This window comes from Lissotriton vulgaris, chromosome 4_1, assembly GCF_964263255.1.
Source record: "Lissotriton vulgaris chromosome 4_1, aLisVul1.2, whole genome shotgun sequence".
NCBI classification, from domain to species: domain Eukaryota; kingdom Metazoa; phylum Chordata; class Amphibia; order Caudata; family Salamandridae; genus Lissotriton; species Lissotriton vulgaris.
Window position 1 is genome coordinate 1,062,854,238 of NC_141691.1, and position 22,634 is coordinate 1,062,876,871.

The window sequence follows — 22,634 nt, forward strand, 5'->3', positions numbered from 1 at the left end:
CACATAGCTATGCCAGACATGGTGTTTCAGAGATGGTAGCTGCCATACATGTTTTAAAAATAGTGCAAAATCCTTATACTAAAGTGCTATTGTGTATGTGTGCAAGGTAAAGGGGAAGAAAAGCGGTATTTTGTAAAAAATATATACATTAAAAAGTCAATGTATATATTAAAAAACAGAATCATAGGGATAACGGGGAAATAAGATCTCAGTAGTGTGAATCTATAAATAAAATGGATGAAAAGTTATCCAAGACGCCTGACTGCTTTAGAGATAGTTGTGTAGATCCTCCGTATTATTAAGTCCTTTAGGATATTTACTGTCCAGTTCTAAAACATATATATATATATATATATATATATATATATATATATATATATATATATATATATATATATATATATATATATATATATATATATATATATATATATATATATATTTGAGCCACTTGTTGTTTCAGAGCCTTCCGTCCCCACTCAGAATTCACTTATTACAACATTATCATCAACAATCAATCTTTATTCGGTTTCTAGAGAACCATAAAAAAAAGTGTTTTAAATAATTTCATTTACACATATAACACCACCATGTAAACTTGTGTTAATAATTTACAAATTTGACCACATTAAAATAGGCTAAAAACAAAAAACAGAAAGATATAGCAGCAATCAAACCTTTGTGAATCTGGTTGCAAAGTGCAGGAAATTGAGGAAAATCATAACAGCAAGTTTACAAGAATAGGAATCTGTAAATGTAGTCCCTGAGACATTTTAGCAATTAATTTATCTAATAAATACCAATAATGCACAGCAATAAGCACACGTAATTAATCTCTTTCCACGGATCATATCCATACCCTAGATTACTTGCCTGCCATGTTTCATAATCTAACTGCAGCTGTGATCAATTTATATACACCAAATAACAAATAAATTAGGGCTGCAGAAGTTGCAAATAAAGTAGGGCTGACTTGCAGCTTTTAATATTCATTTGTCTAAGTAGCGGATTTAAGGAAAGTTTCCTTGGAGCTTTATAAAGTTTGCAAAATTGAAAAAAGTGTAGTGTAGATTGTGCAGTCTATGAACAACATGGGTACAAGGTCTGAATCACCAAACACTTCTCTAGGGAAAGAAACCAGGAGGTGAGCAATGTTAAAGTGAAACCTCATTAAGTAGTGCCTATGATGCTGGCATGGCACCATGTTTAAATAGGGCTCCATACTATGTGTGGTGGTTAATAGTTGGTAAGCCACCCACCCTTCTCCTACTACATTCCTGAGCTTTTCTTCTTCCATAAGCATTGAGAGGAATTCATCTTTGATAAGTGTTTTGGATGCCAAACTAATTCTTTGTGGATTGTTACAGAGATCCGCACGCCCAATCAATCAACGTTGATCCTTGATCTATATCAGTCATCCAATGTTATTAGCTTTATCGAGCCTCAAGCAATCAATAATTATGGCTTGATTAAGCAATGTTTCTGTTTTGGCCCAAATCGAAGCCATAACATTAAGAGTGCAAGTTGTATTCAATCCTTGATAAACAATAACTCCAACCTCGCATGACAGGAATAGATGGGTACACCAGAGGAGACAGAAAGCAACCTTCTTAAAAAGCCATTTTCTCTGACCAGGATTTGTGTTGTGTCAGAAACTTCCCATATGCCCGAGCCAAATGTGGTCACTGACATGCTTCTGGCCTTCTATAAGTCTATCATTACATCTAGGGCTTAAGGGCCATATCTACTATCAACCTGATTTGCGATTCTCAAATAGCGATTTTTAAAAAATCGCTATTTGAGTATCGCAAATAGGTATGTATGTACAAAATCGCATTTTTTTGCGATTTCTTAAAATTCCTTAATTGCGAATCGCAAGTAAGGAATAATTTCCCATTCATTACTATGGGCCAAGAGGCCCATAGGAATGAATGGGAAGGTATTCTCAATTTGCGATTCGCAATTTGAGAATCACAAATTGAGAATAATTTCAAGGGTGGAGGGGTGTCCAAAGGACACCCTGTTGGACCCCTGAAATATTCATGAGTGCACATGTGGCACACATACATGCCCTAAGGACATGTATGTGTGTCACATGGCACTTTGAAAAATGCAAAAATTTGCATTTTTCAAAGAAATCGCAAATTACCACCAACCTGAATTTGGTGGTAATTTGCGATTCCTTAAGGCAAAATTTCACTTTTTTGTGCTTCTTACATTGCGTTTAAGGAATCGCAAAATTTGTGTTTCCTTAAATGCAATTGCAAAATAAGGAATCGCAAATTTTGCGATCCCTTATTTTGCATGCAGATTTGTGTGATACATACCATTTAGCGAAATTCTTGATACAGATTGCCCTTAGAGCCTAATTTTGCCGCAAACTTAAAGACTGCAGCAATGGACCTATCAAGTTGGGTCTTCCTAACCTTCACCAAGTGCCCTAAGTGCCTTTATTATCGAATTGAACCTACATGTATTTATGAGTCCAAGCTGTCCTTTTCTGAGTGTACAGACAGAATGTACTTTGACGTGTCCTACATGGCGTGGTGTGTTTCTCTTTCACCTTCCATGCACCTACACCCCTCTTTCCCTATTCCGACCTGACCTGAGATTTTTTTACCATTCTTCGTCTCCAGAAGTCTTTAGGGGCAGATTGGTAGATTATTGTGTAAATTCAGAGCCAAGCTCTGCGTCGAGAGAATAGGCTCATTCCTAACAGTTTGCCAGGGCCACATATGCTCATGGATTCCCGTGTTTACCAACTTCAGGCTATGGCAAAAGCCATTAATAAAATTCAGCGTGAATTGGAGGTGGCTTGCCAAGAACAAACCTTTTTGTTAAGTAAGATTAACCTTCTAATGCCGACCCCACAAGTCTTGTCATGGCCGGCTGGTGAAAATGCAGCAGATTCAAATCCCAGACACGGTTTACCCCTGTTAACAGGCCTCACAAAATTGTACAGGAACCTGTGCATATTGGGAATCTGAAAAGTCCACTAACCAAAGAAAAGATGATTCATCGTTGCAAAGAAGGGCTGTGCCTTTATTGTGGTAAATGTGGACATTTTGTAAGAAGCTGCCCCCAGTTGCTGGAAAACGAGCAGGCCTGTCCTTGACTTGCAAATTGCAGACAGACCTTTCTGTGTCAAAAGAGTTTGCACCTTCACAAGCACATTATTATTTCCAGTTAAAGTGACATCACATAATGTTCAGTACACTCTTTTGGCTGTGATTCAGTGTGAAGTATCTGATTGTTTCATGGACTATACATTGAGAAGATGGCAGAAATACCTGTACAGAACAAGACATATGTGGTACCCATTCCTGGAATAGATGAGAAACCCTTAACCTCGGAAGATATCTCACAAACCTGACTTTCGATTTATTAATGTCTCCTCATTTCCCATTGTGCTGAACAATGTATGTTTGTGAATCCTTAATCCTACTATTAATTGGAAGGCTTATATAATTGATTAATTTCAACAAAATGGCTGCTGGCCGAGCCAGAACGACTAAAACTGCAGTGCACTGAAAAGTAAAAAAGTGAACTGAGAGGTTTGGCAGAAATATGCGGGTGCTGGGCCTGGGATAAATTAATAAAAAAAAAAAACGTAGGAAGTGAAGCGCTGGGAAAAAGGAGACATGGGTCGGTGGAGGGAGTTTAATGACAGAGTGTGCATGGAGGCAGGTGCCTTTTCAACAGATACAAATAAAAAAAAGTAGAAAAAAGTAAACAAGGCAATTTTAAGAGTGTATGTGGACTTTTTAAGCAGGCCAGTCAGCGAAATGCCATAGTCTGGTACCAACTTTGATGACCAGTCCTATCAACTAGTTCCTGATGTCAACTGAACCACTGTAGCCAATGGCTGAAAGGGGTTGTCCAAAAAAATCTTCAACTGTTTATATTTTGTTCCTAGTATATTGTGGTGGTATATGTGTTGTGTGCTGACATGAGCCCTCACAGACAGCTTACAATGGCTTTAGACAAGACCTAAAAACTGACAAAAACAGGGAACCATGTTCTGAAACAATGCTTCTTCCTCATGTAAAGCGCTCTGATACCTCCGGGTCTAGCCAGCGCTATATAAAACTCAATAAATAAATAAATAAACACTGTCAGAAATGCTTTCTAAGAGGTGATCTGCATAAATACCAGACCCTTGTATGTCTGGCATTGAGACAAGAGGAGTCATTGTTATCTGCCATATCTGAGGTGCATCAGGACTTTGTTGATGTCTTTAGTAAAGCTCAAACTCACTCTCTGCCACCACATAGGGATTATAATCGCTCCATTGATTTGGTTCTGGAGGCAGTGATTCCTATTGGATGCATTTATTTTTTGACCTTCAAGGAATGAGCAATTCTTAAGGCATATCTTGCCAAAACCTTAAGAAAGGGTTCATCATATAATCTACTTCTCAAGCTGGGTCCCCCATCTTCTTTTATTCCTCAATCAGATGAGTCTTACAGACAGTGTCATGATTACTGTGAACTTAAAAACATAGCTGTTCACAGCCAGAATCCCTTACCTTTAATCTCGGTCTTACCGGACAAAATCAAGCCTGCTGGATTTCCGTAGCATACGATCTGGTAAGTATCAAAGACGGCGATGAGTGGAAGATCCCCTTTAACACCAGGTATGGCTATTTTGAATATTTCATCACGTCTTTCGATCTATATAATGTCATGGCTGCATGCCAACACTTAGTAAATTACATCTTCAGCGATATCCTGGATCAATAAGTCATTTATTTTGATAACATTTTATTTTTCTCTAACTCTGTGAAAGAACATCGAAGATATTTCAAGGAGGCATTGCCTTACCTTCTGAAGCATTCAGTGTATGCAAACATTTGAGAAATTCGAATTGAACTAGATTCAGTTTTTTGGGCTTCATTCTCTCTGAAGAAGGCATACAGATGAATTGCTATAAGGTTAAAGCAGTTTTTGACTGGGAAGCATCAAACAGTGTGAAAGAGATGTAAGGTTAAAGCAGTTTTTGAAGGGGAAGCATTTAACGGTGTGAAATACATTTAAGAGTTCTTGTCTCGTTGAGTGTCATACAGTGTAGTACAGTGGTGTATAGTGGATGGCCATAGAGAGGTGTACATTGTCGGACAGTAGAGTGGAGTATAGTACCGTTGCGTAGAGTGGGATGAAGTGTAGCAGCGTGGAGTACACTGGAGTGAGGTACTGTACAGTGGAGTAAAGTGTCATGGAGTGGAAAAAAGTGTTGTAGACTATAGTAGAGTGGAGTGGTGTAGTATACAGTTGAGTAAAGTGTCATAAATTGGAGCACCATGTTGTACAGTAGTGTGGAGTGGGGTGTTGTACAGTATTGGAAAATTATGTAGACTACAGTAGAACAGAATTGCATACAGGCTAGTTGATTTTTATAAAGTGTAGTGGTGTACAGTGTTATTAAGCACAATAGCATAAAATGGCGTAGAGTGGAGTGGAGTAGAGTGGAGTACTGTGTCAGAGTAGAGTGGGGTGCAGTCGCATGTAAAGAGTTGCCTACAGTGTTGCCTACAGTGTTGTATAGTGGGCTAGAGTGTTGTAGAATAGAGTGGAGTAAAGTGGTATAGACGAGAAAAGTGTTGGAGAGGGGCATACAGTGTAGCAGAATATTGTAGAGTTGCATAGAGTACAGTAGTGTGTGAAACAGTGGACATAGCATAGAGAGGATTGTTATATAGTAGCGTACACTGAGGTAAAGTCTCATACAATGGAGTAGAATCTAGTGAAGTGGTCCTAGTGTGGAGTAAAGTACAATAGAGCATATTGGGGTGTCATAGAGAAGAAAGGAATGGAGTGGAGTATACTGGTGTAGCATATGTAGTACACTATTATAAATTGGAATGTAGTCCGGTATACCAGAGTGGAATTCTGTGTCATAAATCAATCAATCAATCAATCATAACACTTGTATAGCGCGCTACTCACCCGGAAGGGTCTCAAGGCGCTTGGGGGAAGGGGGCCGCTACTGCTCGAACAGCCAGGTCTTGAGTTGTCTCCTGAAGGCGAGGTGGTTCTGGGTCAGCCGAAGGTGGATGGGGAGGGAGTTCCATGTCTTGGCCCCCAGGTCGGAAAAGGATCTGCCTCCGGCGGTGGCTCTTCGTCTGCGTGGTACGGCGGTGAGGGCGAGGCTGGCGGACCGTAGCTGGGGGGTGGGCGTGTGGAAGGTCAGGCAGTCGTTGAGGTACTTGGGGCCCAGGTTGTGAAGAGACTTGTGTGCGTGGGTGAGGAGCCTGAACGTGATCCTCTTGTTGACGGGGAGCCAGTGCAGGTTCCTCAGGTGGCCGGAGATGTGGCTTCGTCGAGGGATGTCCAGGATGAGTCGGGCGGAGGCGTTCTGGATGCGTTGTAGTCTTTTCTGTAGCTTGGCTGTGGTTCCGGCGTAGAGGGTGTTGTATGGGCACAGAGTGGAGTACAGAGTTGGGAAGTAGAGTGTATGGGGATGGAGTGGAGTAGAATGTCAAAGAGTGCTATGAAGTGTGGTAAACTTCTATAGTGTGGAGTTATATAGAGTAGAGGAGAGTATAATAGAATGGAGCGGTGTAGAGTGGAGTGGCGTAAACCATAGTAGCATAGAGTGGATAACCGTAAAATGGAGTAGCTACTTTACTCAAGTGGTAATAGGTAGGGATCTGCTGCTTACCTATATCTAAATACTAGACTTCTATTGACTACCGATGGGCAGACTACAGGTGGTCCAAAATCAGGCGGCGAGATTGGCCTTAGGGATCCCGAAGTGGCAATCTGCCAGGCCCCTCCTCATCAAACTCCACTGGCTCCCTGTCGCCTCTAGGGCAGCCTTTAAGATCGGCTGCCTCATCTTCAAATCCCTGGCTGGCTCCTGTCCCATCTTTGTAAAATCTCTCATTCTACCCTACTGCCCGTCCCGCAACTTGAGATCCTCCTATCTTCATCTCTTAACTGTCCCCTCTTACAAGCTCTGCAGATCTGGAGGCCGGAGATTTGCTTACCTGGCCCCCAAGTTCTGGAACTCTCTCCCTCTTTCTCTTAAAACTTCTAATTCTTTGATTCTTTTTCGCAAATCTCTAAAACCTTGGCTTTTCCCTCATTCTGGTTAGTCGTTCTGTCCCCTCTACTTCCAACCAGCGCCAGGAAACCCATGGTGTCAGTGCGCTATATAAGCACCCCTTACGATACGATACGATACCGCAAACGTAATAATATTTCTCACACTTTTACCAAATACACATTGTTTCTCATTTATTTAAAAAGAAAGAGATGTATTATCCCCTTTTTATAGAAATGTAGCTTCCGCAGCCATATTACAGCATTGTCTGTTATGCAACAGCTAGAGACACCAGGGGCCATATTACACATGACTGCACCGGCGCAAAGTCACTGTGTGCCATAGTATGCGCCGATCACATTACAGAGGATCTGTTTGTAATGCACCTTGATGTTGGCGCAGACTTTGAGCTCTTTGTTTATGTGCGCTTGCGTCTGATTGCATATTGTATTGGCGCACAGACGCATACGTACATAAACACAAACATACTCTGGCCCACAGCGACAACAAGCGCCAGCGCAGCCATGTGTAATACGGCCCCAGATGTGTGTTTTGTAATGGTCTCATTTCTATGCGCAGCTGTAAAAACTTGCCGTCTAGCTAATCGCCAATCAAATGTAAACCTTTTTAATAGAAATTAATTGTATGTGATGTTTGTTATCTTTTTAGGAATTTAAGAAAGAATATATGCCTATGAGGTTTTTTTTTGGTTTAATTTATTGAAATGTTATTTGTCCTATGTACTTTTGTGCATTTTTCTTAAATGCGAAATAAAGTCATTTGATGATGAACTAGAACTTCCACTACAAAGATGTAGGAATTATATTTTCGAAATAGTGGAATTCTATGTTCAGCTTCTCCCCAGAGATGCCAAGTGTAATTCTTTTTTTGTTTCCAAAAGTTGCAATGCTTTTGTTTTTTTGTTTTTTAATCTACATGTCGTATGTGTATTTCACATATCTAGTGCATCTTAACCTCTGCACATTAATAATAATAAAGCTTCATCGTTCAAATAAAGATGCAGATTAGTTAATTAACTGGTGTTTTTGCAAAGCCATATTCAGTACTAGCGAATCACCTGGCAAAAATACACTCAGGCCCCCGGGATAAAGACCTCTTTCAATAGTTCATTTGGTTTATGTTGTTTAAACATCATTTGGTTTATGCCAACGGATACGTGGAATCAATATAAATAAAAACATGCATACAGTAAGTTATTCCTTTACTCAAACACTACTAGGTGATGTGCCCTATCGTCCCTCCGAGACAATGCCCCATAAGGACTGCCTGCCGCTGTATCCTGGAAGGGACATCAGGTTTCCCCAGGGCTGGCCCATCTTCTGCGTCTTTAAACTTCAGTAGCAGGGTTTCCCACACTCTTTTATGAAAAGCCACATTTTCTTGATTTTCCATAAGAGAAACAATGTGCACATATAAGCATTCAATAATATGAGTAGTCAAAGGAAAAGCATTACCGTACATATTGACATCGCTTTATCAGTGCACGTGCACAATGGTAAACGACGCTGACAGGTGCACGTGTTCCCGCCTGGACTCATCCTCCTCTGGCAAACCGACTTCACCGGTGGAACCACTGTCACCGTGTAACCCTTTGTTCCCCATACGATTGAAGGTTCAGGATGCTTATGCTTTCTCGTAGGGGGCAGGAGGAGGAGTCCCCCAACGCTGCACATGTTCTGTGGACCATTTACTCACACCAGATACCCAGCTTTCTAGCTTTGGAGAGGGGGCAGACATCTTGACATGGATATTTTGTGATATCTTGTTCTGCATCACTTTGCCTGAGCTGTTGTTTTATGTCTTTAACATATGGTATCAGGTCAAAAATGGTATTCTTGGTGTATGAAAGAATTGTGGTATCCAAAGGCAGTAGTGATATGGGGCCAATACGTTTGGCTGAATGAGCAATCGGGGACATTAAAGTCAGCATGTGGTGAACAGCATCTTGGGCAAGTTGGGGGTAGCCACAGATATTTTTATGTAATATGGAGGGGATAAGGTAGGTGCAATGTTTTCAATTACATTGAATATGTTTGAAATGTGCTTTTCTTGAGACTCTTAATGGGTAGAACGATGTGTTCCCTGTGTTGGCATCTGAGAGATTACTATGTTGATCATCTATTAAATATCTTCTTTTATGAAAACTCTCCAGGTTATGTAACGTTTGGGAAGCCGGGCTTGGTAGATCAAGGAATTTGCCTTTGGGCCTTTCCCCAGTCCCATTAGAGTGTGAAGTAGCTTGTGTACCTGTGGCTCTGTCTCTTTCTGCCCAAGAGAGTGCATCACATGCGTTTTATCCCAACATGTGTCCTTCTGGTATCGAGCACGCTTCCCTCGTCTGCTGGAATGTTTGCAATTTCCCTGCACACGAAGATCGTCCATCATCTAGAATCATAGGCGTAGGAGCTTTTTACCAATGTATCCCAGAACTAGTAAACTGGTGCTAATATTGGCATTATTTTAATACAGAGCCATCTGCCCAGACTTCTTTGTTGGACAAGAGCCATGGACTCCCTCTAGTGACTGGGCCACCTTTACCAAATGGTTAGAAACTCGAAAGCCAAGGCAAATTGACAAGTAAGTTGTATGTTAACTAATGTTTTACCTTAATATGACAAGAATGTTGAACTATGTCGCAGTTTATTTTAGATACGTACATGGTGAGAAAGCCTGCAGTGTCAAGGTTTCTGGTATGAATATCATAATTAGGAGGATGAAAAGTTTCTTGGTGCATGCTCTCATTGAGTCTCTTGAATGGCATTGTTGAACTCGGTTTAATGGACAGTAGGTAACTGACATGCACACTTCTGAAATACCAGGATGGTTTGATGGTGTACTTGCGCAAAGCCTTGTTGCTAATGTTCCTGCTGTGAGCAAACAATTGCCCCGGCGGGTGGATGGGAAGCTGGGACGGTCGGAGTCCTCTCTGAGCGAAATGTTCTGAGGGTTGGAGAGAGAGTTAGAGTTGAGCTGCAGGACGAGAGAGGATCTTCCAGGAAGCTGACGCTCAGCACTCATTGGAAGGCGTGAATCTTCCCAGGAAGGAAAGAACCTGAGGAGACTTCTGAGAGGGAACAGGTAGGTACAAAGGGAGCTCAGGGGCGATCGATTGGTGTGTACATCTTAGGACACTAAAAGGTTGGAAGTGTCTGAGACTTTTTCCAAGCATTCTACCCATTACTTTTGTGGTTATCTGAGTTTTACCTCTCTAGGTGGCCTGGGTACCAGGTCAGTCCACTACCTCCATTTGCACCAGCCCGGCAGTCTCCAAGTCTAGAATCAAAGGGGCATATTCTCAAGGAGTTTTTGCTGAGTTATCGGCATTTTATCGCAGCCAAAGTCGCGATAAATGTATCACCCCATTCACAAGCCAGTGCTAACAGCCCATAGCACCAGTTTACCTGCGATAGCAGCTGCAAAACACATCGCCACAGATGACCCTGGCAACTATCGCTATTGAGATGCAGAGTAGGCCTTCCCGTGCAAAAAGCCACATCAACGCCACTTCGCCACATACTCAACGACCAACCAGATTGGCGATAAGATCACAACACATGCAATATGGCTCGTTAGCAGCAGTAAATAAACACCTGCTCTGACCTGGTGCAAAGTCGGACGACAGCCTGCACCAGGAAAGGGAAACCAGCCCACAGCCACACCTGAAGAACAACAGATGTCATGGAGCCACTGATCATGCTGCCCGGACCCCCGAGAGGCCACAACACCCACCGCCACCACCCCAAGGACCACACCCCACCCCCCTGGACCCCCACTGCCCACACAACCAACACTGAGGTAGCACAGGCAAAGACAGCAGCCCCTTGAAAACGCACCAACCTCACACACCCAACACCAGAAAATGACATTACACACCACAGGCTCAAAGGGACAACCAGCATCCCACCTCAGACAAAGCTGCTGGCCGTGCTGCACCTGTTGGCCTCTGGTACCTACCAACCAACAACTGTCAGAGTCGGAGGAGCCCTATCAAAGTTTCACAAACCTGTCCTGGATGTCATCATCAGCTTGGCATCCCAGTACCCATACTTCACACACACTGCGCAGGAACAGATGGAGACCAAGCAAGGCGTCCACACCATATCTGGCTTTCCACCCGTTGTGGGTGCAACTGACTGCACATGTGTCCTACTGGTTCCCCCTGGCAAAACTGCACACAATAACCGCATCAGAAAGCACAAATATTCCATCAATGTGCATGCAATAGCGGTCTCCCGGGAAATCTCCACAAACGTCAAAGACAACCACCCAGGAAGTGTGCATGGCTCTGACATCTCCCGACAGTCCATCAGCAATCAGTGCTACCAGGATGGCACCTAAGGAAATGCACTGCTCATTGGCAAGTACCAATGAAACACAACACACACTTGACCTCCACAATCATGCAACGCACACCACTGGGAATGAACACGTTACAAACTCACATACAACGTGCCAAACAACATGCCCACCAACCAGACAAGACAGCACAACTTACTGTGGGAATATGGGCTAGTCATGTACATGAGCCATCAACGTCATGGCACCTCAGCCACACAATATCTGAATGTGGGGAGAGGTGGGAACCAGGCATTTGCGAAGGAGGCAAGTGACCTATGAATGAGAAGGTACCCATTGCCAAGTGTGGCGTGGATGTGATGGGCAGACTGCAGTATGCAAAAAACACACATAACCATGTCGACATTTCACCCCAGCTAGTGGGGAGGATCTCAAAAATGCCGCTGGTTAAATCCCGCCCCCCCCCCCCCCCACCCCCCCACCACCCTGTAAGCGTGAGCGGAGTGGGCTGGCCCGGCGTACACGAGGTCAGCGTAGGGGTGTGAAAAAAAGAAAAAAAAGCATGTAGCTCTGGGCATGTGTAACGCGGTGGAGAAGTAGACAGGGAGACGATATGGAAGTTCAAAAAGAAATAAGGGTTTATTGGCCGAAGTTCCATAATGATGAACAACAAATGATAGAAAGAATGTCTTTTAGTAGGGTCTTCACTCTCTTTCTTCAGAGAGTATAGAGTTAATCCATGAGGTTCCGCTTCGTTAACACAGCAGGCTCTGGTTCCTCGCTCCGTGTTGTATTTGCCGGGACAAAAAAGAAAAGAAAGACTCAGTAAGGGGGCGTTCCTTTAACTAAATCATACAGGTGAAAAGGAGTGAAGGACTTGCACCCGACTGTCACATTGAGACACGCTATCTTTTTGAAGTGAGTTACCTGTGGCTAAGCTTCCCACTAGTCGGACTGCCCGCCCCTCTCTCCCACCTTCCCCTTATCTCACACGGCCCCCAGGTGGCACCGTACCTTCAGAAGCCACGACCCTTTTGGGCCGTGGCTGGCTCTGGCGTTTTGCCAGAAGGGGTCTGGTTCCCTCTTTTCCTCGCTCGGGGATGGTGCCTCTTCCTCCCGTTGGGCTCCCAGCTCCATCCCGATGCAGGTTCCTTGGTCCTCGAGTCTCGGTGATACAAAGAAGGTTTCCGCTCCTCTCTCGGTTTTCCAGGACGCCGTTATCACATGAGCAGAGGCTAGTGACTCTCCTCTGCAGCTCGTATCCGTATCCGGAGTCGGGATCAGCTGACGAGGACAAGTGATCCGATGCGGAAGCCAAGGGTGAAGAGAAATTAAAGGGCCAGTGCATCCCGCTCAGTCCGGTGGAAGGCTGGAAACAGAGAAGGGGATAAGGCAACAAGTAGGGGGTTGTTGATCTGTCCCTACAGCGGAGGAGGAGTCCGCAGGTGGCTCCTCATCACAGCATGGTCCTCTTCCGGAATGAATACTGACTCACAGTGTGATCTTAGACAAATGACAGAATCCCTTGCAAAACAGTAAAATGATTACTACAGTGAAAGAGGGTCTTGCTGGGAGTGCTGTTTCAGGGTTTAGAAAACTACAGTAGTATTCACCCTGTGTAGGGGGTATAGCAGGGGGTGTTCGTTCAGAGTTTAAGGCACAGCGACAGTGTTCGGGCAGTGTAGGAGATCATGCAGGGAGTGCTGTTTCAGGGTTTAGGGCAGTGCAGTTGTGTTTCAACATTATAGGGGCATTCGCTGAGGATGGTGTTTCTGGGTTTAGAGTGGTGCAGTAGTGTTGAAAGAGTTTAGCAGGTTTTGCCAGGGATGGTGTTTCAGAGTTTAGGACGGTGCAGTGGTGTTCAGGCACGTAGGGGGTCATGGTGGGACTGGTATTTCCGAGTTTAGAGCACTGCAGTTATGTTTGGGCAGTGTACAGTATCTTGCAGGAGCTAGGAAAATAAAGCACAGCATGTCCTAAAGCATAACTGACTCCATGAGTACATGAATTTCCATGTCTGCAAACACATGCAATGAGCAACTGATTCTGTCACAATATTCCCCAAAACACGCTGACTCACATTCTGATCCTACACAAATAAAAATATCCCTTGAAATTCACTGAAATGATTACTACATGCTGCAGAAAGATTTTCTATGGCATTTCTACCGCACAAGGTTCGCTTTCAAGAGATCGCAAAACCTGAAGGATATCCTAATAAACACCAGACCCAAGAGAGTCAAAAAGGCAACCCAACAGACATTGTGGCATTTACCTCCGGTTACGGGCCATTATCCCTGTGGATGTGCGGAGTCTGCAGATACACCATGACAGCCAAAACCATACAACTCACAGAGACCTTCACATGGGAAATCAGACACCACACAAACTGTAACACCTCACACTGTATATACCTGCTCACGTGCCCCTGTGGCTTACAGTACATCGGGATGACAAACCGTCCCGTTAAAACCCGAATAATTGAACATCGCAGCAACTTCCGCTGCAAGAAGACTCACACAAAAATGTGCAAACATTATGTAGACCACAACCATGATTAAGAATCTATGAAGTGGGTAGTATTAGAATCTAGCCCCAACTGCCCGAAAAATGCCCTCTTTCAGAAGGAACAGAGATGGGTCCATCGACTGTCTTCAGATAAGCAGGGTCTCAACGAAGACATTCCTTGGCACTCACTTTGAGCCATACAGTCCCTTTCATTGCACCTTGCCACTTTTGTAATATTGCCAGGTTTCTATCAGTGGGCCACACTGAGAATTCCAACTCCCACCTGATACCAGCCCCCGTTGGTACCACACCACCATGTGCACCACACATACTCTAGACATAGTTCCCCAACCCCTGGGACACCATGGACAAACCTATTGCCACTCACTCAGCCAGACTATAACTCGGTACATTCTCTGTGCCAACTACACCTGTGTCTCTACTTCCCTAAGGCACACGAAGCAAGGCGACAAACCGAACGTTACCAGAAAGTCAATGGATCCCCCAGCGCCACAATATAGATACTGCCCTATCTCCAGGGCTTCTCTAACTTTACACATGGTTTAGCAGTACTAGGCGCAGTTAATAAGAACTAGTGCTCCAGGCGCTGACATACCACTTCGATATGATGCCAAGACACCGATCTACACCACGTGACACGGCGCCAGGGGCTCTGACGCGTCACTTAGGCCGACCCATCTGGGCGTCATATTACATATCCATAAATGGATACCTGTAACTTTTGCCAATGCCACGTACTTTATACTGGTTTATCCTTCATGGTCCTCGCTTGCATAAGCATGATTGTAGGTAACAGAAGCTAGCTATTACCAGCTACCAGCCTAAAACACGCCGATACACTAGTCTAAGATGGCCGCCACTTAATCAGCCGCGATCACGTGACACGTCAGGGGGCGGAGACGCGTCCTCCGCGCCGATTCGGTTTGTTGTGGTTAAATAACCCCGTCTGCCGAGCTCACACATCTACTCGAGCTCGGCGGAGAAGGGTAGGTCACAGAGCATGGACACAAGAGATTCGAGGTGAGTGCTTAATTGGGAAACGAGGGCAAGATATATAGGACCGCTCTGGTTCTAACGAGTTACTCACCTTTAGGTAACCCTTTGGCGCTATTTTCGTCCTTACTTCAGCTAAAACCCAAGGGCTCATCCCTGATGTCTCGCCCCGCCGACCCCTCATATGGCTTTTAGTTCTAGACCATTGGGTGAGTAGGGGATATAAACCTTTAAAACCGTTATGACCTTACAACTTTGCTAGTCACAGAGTTTATGTGTGTTCTGCACTTAGCCACATTAAACTATAAACGGTGTGTGTGTGTTTCTCTCTGTCTATTTTCAATGCCTGCACATGCTAAGAACCCAGGTGGTGAATGCCTCTAGCCTGGATAGCTGCTGCACAACTTTTTTTTAAATATTTTAACCCTTTTTAACCATTTAAATTTCCTCCACCCCACAACCCTCCTCACTAGCTCATTGGTTGTAGTAGTGTGTGCTCCACCATCTACACTATGCACACGCAATTGACTAGGCATGCAGTGGTTTTGTCAAAACGCTCCACAATACCAACAGCATGCCACACTGTTCACAGATCTTATGATTGACGTGACCTGTTCTTCCTTATTGCAAACTTTCTTAACTATTGTTTGTTTAATTTTTTCCCTATGTATAGGCATAGGACAACCCACAGAGGTAACATACACCAGTATACACATGACACTAGCATGTTGTTTTTCACCTTCTTAAGGTCCTGATGAATCGCGGGCAATTACCCATTGCGAGAAACATGTCGACCACCTTCACCCCTAGTCTCATCTAGAGTCACCTGAACTAACTTGTTGACACCTAGTGAACTAGCCCCTTATTTTTAATTGCAGCCAGGGGACCCCCAGAATAAAGTGAATTCCGGTACCCCTAGCTACATTTTAATATCCCATTCACTACCACACACCATCCCCGCCCACACACCCACACCTCACCATAAGGCTGTTGGATAAAAAGATCTCCGCCAAAGAGCCCCTCTTTGAGGTGAGCCCGTCGGGGATTGCACCGCCTCCCCGACGAGGAGCAACCGCCGATGATGAAGCATGACACCCTTCTGGGTGTGTGAGGCAAATCCATCCAACAAAATGGATGCCCCAGGGTGTTACTCCTACACCTTTGGTCACGCCAGTTAAATCTCCCTCAATCTTCCATTGGAACAGTCCAGCAACCCCCTTTTTGTTGCATTCTCAGATACGGACACACGCTGTGACTGGACCTGCCACCACTCTGAGTGGTAAACAGTGTCTGTTGATCAAGTGATCACAATGTCTTCCTCCCTCCTTTTGACAAAAATTTCTACCGCACACCCAGGATCTTTATTACACAGCATGGAGACTATTTGGGAATTAAGAGGCCTGACACACATACTGCATAGGACTTTCTAGCACTTCATGTCCTAAAGCCTGACTCTCTTCATGAGCACATGTATTCCCATATTTTTAAACACATCAACTAAGCAAATTATTCTGCCACATTTTGCTGATATGAATACTGACTCACACTGTGATCTTAGACACATGACAGTCTCCCTTGCAATTCAGTAAAATCATTACTACAGTGAAAGGGGGGTCTTGCTGGAAGTGCTGTTTCAGGGTTTAGAAAACTACAGTAGTATTCACCCAGTGTAGGGGGTATAGCAGGGGGTGTTCTTTGAGAGTTTAAGGCACAGCAGCAGTGTTCGGGCAGTGTAGGAGATCATGCAGGGAGTGCTGTTTCAGGGTTTAGGTCAGTGAAGTGGTGTTCAGGCAGTGTAGGAGATCAAGGTGGGACTGATATTTCTGAGTTTAGAGCAATGCAGTTGTGTTGGGCAGTGTATGGTATCATGCAAGGGCTAGGACTATAAAGCACTGCATGTCGTAAAGCCTAACTCACTCCTTGAGTACACGTATTCCCATATTTTTAAACACGTCAACTAAGCAAATTATTCTGCCACATTTTTCTGAAATGAATACTGACATACTCTGTGATCTTAGACACATGACAGTATCCCTTGCAAATCAGTAAAATGATTACTACAGAAAAAGGGGGTCTTGCTGGGAGTGCTGTTTCAGGGTTTAGAGCAGTGCAGTAGTGTTGAAAGAGTTTAGCAGGTTTTGCTAGGGATGGTGTTTCAGGGTTTAGGTCAGTGCAGTGGTGTCCGGAACGTGTAGGAGATCAAGGTGGGACTGATATTTCTGAGTTTAGAGCAATGCAGTTGTGTTTGGGAAGTGTATGGTATCATGCAAGGGCTAGGACTATAAGGCACTGCATGTCCTAAAGCCTAACTCACTCCATGAACACATGTATTCCCATGTCTGCAAACACATGCACCGTGCATGGGATTCTGTCACAATATTCCAAAAAACACACTGACTCACATTGTGATTCTTTACAAATAAATATATCCCTTGCATTTCACTCAAATGATTACTGCATGCTACAGAGTGAGTTGTTATGGCATTTCTACAGCACACCCAGGATCTCTATTACACAGCATTGTGCCTATTTGGGAATTAAGAGGCCTGACACACATACTACATAGGACTTTCTAGCTCTACATGTCCTAAAGCCTGACTCACTTCATGAGTAAATGTATTCCCATATTTTTAAACACATCAACTAAGCAAATTATTCTGCCACATTTTTCTGAAATGAATACTGACTCACACTGTGATCTTAGACACATGACAGTATCCCTTGCAATTCAGTAAAATGATTACTACAGTGAAAGGGGGTCTTGCTGGGAGTTCTGTTTTAGGATTTAGAGTGCAGTAGTGTTGAAAGAGTTTAGCAGGTTTTGCTAGGGATGGTGTTTCAGGGTTTAGGTCAGTGCAGTGGTGTTCAGACAGTGTAGGAGATCAAGGTGGGACTGATATTTCTGAGTTTAGAGCAATGCAGTTGTGTTTGGGCAGTGTATTGTATCATGCAAGGGCTAAGACTAGAACGCACTGCATGTCCTAAAGCCTAACTCACTCCATGAACACATGTATTCCCATGTCTGCAAACACATCAACTAAGCAAATTATTCTGCCACATGCTACTGAAAGATTTTCTATGGCCTTTGTGCAGCACACCCAAAATGTTTATTAGACTACAAGGAGACTATCTGAGAATTCTAACCCTGATATTATTATTATTATTATTATGTTTCTTATATAGCGCCTGAATCGACCCCTGAAGGGGTATCTCCGCGCTTGCCTTGGGAACCCGTCCTGGCTTTTCCCTGTGAGATAGCCCCTACAGGGCATCCCCAAGGTGAAAGCCAGGCATCCCGCCGCGGGGGGGCCGTTGTGGAGATTAAGCAAGCTTAATGCCCAGAGTTGCAGAGTGTGAACCCATGATTAGGTCAGGCACCGAAGCGAGAATTATCGAGTCCATGGACATTTGAGCTCAAGACCCTGCCGCGTCGGGAATTGAACCCTGGTCCCGGGTCTGACCTCTGCTTCAGAGTCTGCCTGCTCTAACCAGTGAGCCACACTTCTCCACATATAAAAGTGTGTAAGTGGTTAGACCACTTCATGTACACACTCTACATTTTTAACAACAGCACTGTACTGCAAAAAATATATCCAACACATTAACATACCAAAAGCTCCTATCACAATGTTTTTCCCAAAGCAGACAAATTCAGAATCAGACTCTATTCAAATAAACTCCTGCTTCTACATTATAACACATTTTTCATATTAACTTAAAGTGCACAACATAGATCCCCTTACAAATTTACAACTGACCTTTAAAAATGCTTTTGTAAATTTAGAACAGTGTCAATCACACACCAGATTTTCTTAAGCAGAATCTCTGAATTGTGCACCAGTCACTGCAACCATAGAATGGCATTGCTTCCCTCTCATTTTCCACACATATTCATGTAGATAACCAATGAAATTTCTTCCCACACGATTTCAAAACCAAACTAACATTTTAATTGGTTATACATTTCTACACTTTCAAAATCACATAATGTTCAACCTTCCCCCACTGCTCTCTCTGCCTGTTACCATGGTAACACTCCATAGAACACCTAACTGAACACACAGGTGAACAGTTCATCACAAAATGTTGCAAACCAAACCAGCAAGGGTGTTTGACTTCTCAATATACCAGCTTATCCTGTGCGAAGTTCCTTTCAATGACTTTTTCTCAACCATTAGCATTTCTCCTTTTAAAAACAGTACCATGCACCCTAGTTTTCAATGTTGAATTTTCAGAAACCACCAATCATTTCTTTTTTTTCAAGTGCACTGAATCTCATCTGCAGTTTTTTTCTAAACTCCTACTCTTCAAACTGCCAATTCATTTCCATAGCCCATCCGAATACAACCAGATCTCCCTTCAAAATGCTTAGAGTATGGATTGTAGGACACAGCTATATTTTCTGGACTGAAAGGTATGCAGCAAATAGATGCTTTCTCAACCTTGATTTACCAAATGTGGATATTATGTGGATTGGCCAGAGAGGATTGAGATGTCAACAATTGATGCCATTGGTAAAATCCTTTTTGCATCTCCAACACCCTAACCTCATAATTGTGCACTGTGGTGGCAATGACCTAAGCAGTTTGACTGGGGTAGGTCTGGAAATGCTTTTAAAGGACACCTTTGGGCAATTGATGTCACTTTTTCCACAAACTGCCTTTGTATATTCTAATATATGCCAAAGGCAAAAATGGAGCTGCTCCAACCAATATTGTCCACAGATTGAGAAAGCAAGGAAACATGAGCCATTTACCACTCCAGGCACAGTATTACTGCACTCTGACATTTCTGCCTGAGAACAAGGAGCCCAGAGCTCTGAAACGCGTACAGCTTTTTTAATCCTCTCCAAAGGAAAGTGAATCCTGTTGCCTTTACTAATCCCGAGCAGTGTTCCTCTTCAAAACCTTGCACTCTCGAGTGCTCTTTGTTTAAACCATTAATTATAAGGGCAGGCCTCCATGAAGAGTGAACCGCCTTGTAACCAAGGAGCCGTGGAAACACAGAACATAGTCGAAGTCTCCTGAGGTGCGAGGGGTGGCATTTACAAAGGAGAATCTGGAACTACGGAGGTCCACTGGAGGGTGAAATCAATAAATGGAAACACGATGTTAAAACGCAAAACCCACTGATGGTAATAATTGGAAGGCGCACAGCAAATCCTACTAAGGCAACAAGAGGACTACGTATCCCAGCATGCCACACCAGTGTTACTCACCTGTTGCTTATTGAAGGGTAAAATAAAGACATGCTGTTTGAAGTACACCTTTCGTTTCCTGCGCTCTGACATTTCTGCCTGTGAACAAGGAGCCCAGAGCTCCGAAACGCGTAAGGCTTTTTTAATCCTCTCCAAAGGAAAGTGAATCCTGTTACCTTTACTAATCCCGAGCAGTGTTCCTCTTCGAAACTATATTATATATATATATATATATATATATATATATATATATATATATATCTGCACAAATCTTCCAACCTCCACTACCAAGCGGCGAGAGAAGAGACAGACCCCACGTGTTTCCAGGCAAGATGTTTATTTCGTTCCTGTGCCTTCCAAAAGATGCAACGTTTCGACTAACGATGTAGTCTTGTTCACACACCACATTGCACAAAGCGGAAACTTTTTTTAATATTTTTTGCAGTGGAGACACGCCCCTCCGGGTCCCACCTCCAAACGTGAGTCACATGGTAACAATTTAAAACCAAATCAAATTGATTAAAGGCACAGTGCATGGTAACATTCTATGGTTGTAACAGTTATACAAAGCAAAGTAATAACACAAACATTGTATCGTTAATCCCATTTGCATGAATAACTATGAAACTTTAAAAGTTGTACAGTATAAATAACCGCATGAATGCGTGAATATTCATTAAAATAGTTTGCTTGGACACATATGAAACATATCGCCTCGACGATGATTTTTTGTATGCAGACTCATTTTGTTAGGCTGTTATTTACTGCAACCAAAATAAACAATGACCGCATGAATGCGTGAAATTCATATGAATCTTAGTAGGACTGAATCCAAAGACATACAGCATTCCAATGTGCAAAGCTTGCAATCTTAAAAGGAGATGTGTCATTGCCAATTAAACTGTTGAAATTTACATCCCAATGTTGCACTGTGCTGAGTTGTTGATGACCTGTACACATAATGACTTTAAAACACCAAAACCAGCACCTACGTGTATAATACAATGATACAACAACATATGATCGCCCTTCTCCATATGTGCCACAGTATATGTACATATATACATTATTTGTGAGACTCAAATCATGAATATATGGGAACTATCTGCGCCAAAGGGTTGTGTAACCCCATAAAAGATAAAACAGTGCATGAGTCAATACCAAGTGTTAAGAAAAAATTATAAATCACCCAAAAAGAAAGAATCCATGTGTTTGTTTTACAAGGAAAACTAAGCTGTCCAAAAGACAAAAACAACCAGAACTGTACAGAAATCAGACTACAAAATACCTAATATTAGGTGCTGTTTAACAGAATTTCATATATTTACATACTATCTACAATTATGCTCACGTTGTACCCACTATGTACATTATTGTGCAGAGAAACATTGACAATTGAGTGTCCCTAAGGAAGTTATGAAGATCCTCCGTTGCATTCAACCCGTTGGGTTGTTTGCTGTCGAGTTTGATGATATATTGGGTTTCCAACCGGCGCAGTAATTTCTCGCGGTCACCTCCTCGTTTGAGAGGGGCCACGGCGTCGATGACAAAATAGGTGAGACATGATAAATCCCTATTATGCCTGATGTTGAAATGTCGCGCCACTGGATATGCGCCATCGTGGTTTACAATGGCCCTGAGGTGCTGCAATATTCTCACATGCACCTGTGCGCCGGTACTGCCCACATAGCGTATATATATATATTTCCACACCATCCACTCCAATCAGGCTAGAAGAATGACCAGCGCACCGATATCGTAGATGATGATTTTTAATTCAAGCCCCTAACCCCCACAACAGACGCGTTTCGCCAGAAGGCTTCGTCAGTGTCAACCTGTGCAATATTACACGGCGCCATTTAAAGCCACTTTTCACATTTCCTTCAACAACATAGATGACGGTTAGCTTGTAATAGGAAAGCTAATGCAGCGGCCATCTTTTAGTGTGCAAATAAGCAAATAAATTCATATTACCAAAACGGCGCTATGTACAATAAAGTGCTCTAGTGCAAATTAAAAACAGATGTAGCAACAAGTTACTATTTCATTATATATGCGTACATATTGAGACACGTTAATTGAGCATTTTCACAAAAGGCTAGGATATTGGCAGCAGTATGTTTGGAAAAATACCTGTTTTTCGCCATAATCCCGCCCGTCACATAGAAATACTGCCCTGAATGGGCCTGTCTGGATTCCCAGTTGGGACAATACTTAATTGAGCCCTGGATGGGCAATCTTAGTCCCTGAAGACAGTCGAACAACGCTCAAATTTACATTTCACAGGCTTGTACCTATCTGATTGTATTATTGCATTCTAAGATGTTATTATCAATGCTGTTGCTGAATCAATACCGATTTGTATCTACAGGTGTACCCACATCTCTTCATTGTTGTTTAATCCCCAGGGGGCCATTATTTTTAAACCAATGATATACTTTGACTCTAAAGTACGGAGTGATCTTTCCATGTCTCCTCCCCTTTTGGTGCGCTCCACTTGGTCTATACAATAAAAGCTGAGCAGGTCCCTGTCGCTTTGGTGGAGTTCTGCGAA

The 22,634-nt window shown here is 43.2% G+C and overlaps 1 protein-coding gene across 1 annotated transcript in view; it reads left to right on the forward strand.

Annotated features, from left to right (window-relative positions):
• CMBL (carboxymethylenebutenolidase homolog) overlaps positions 1-22,634 on the forward strand; it is a 471,498-nt gene that overhangs the window by 242,452 nt on the left and 206,412 nt on the right. The window contains exon 3 of the mRNA XM_086965292.1: positions 9,535-9,642. Coding sequence (XP_086821418.1) covers positions 9,535-9,642 — 108 coding nt within the window. The remainder of the gene's footprint in view (positions 1-9,534; positions 9,643-22,634) is intronic.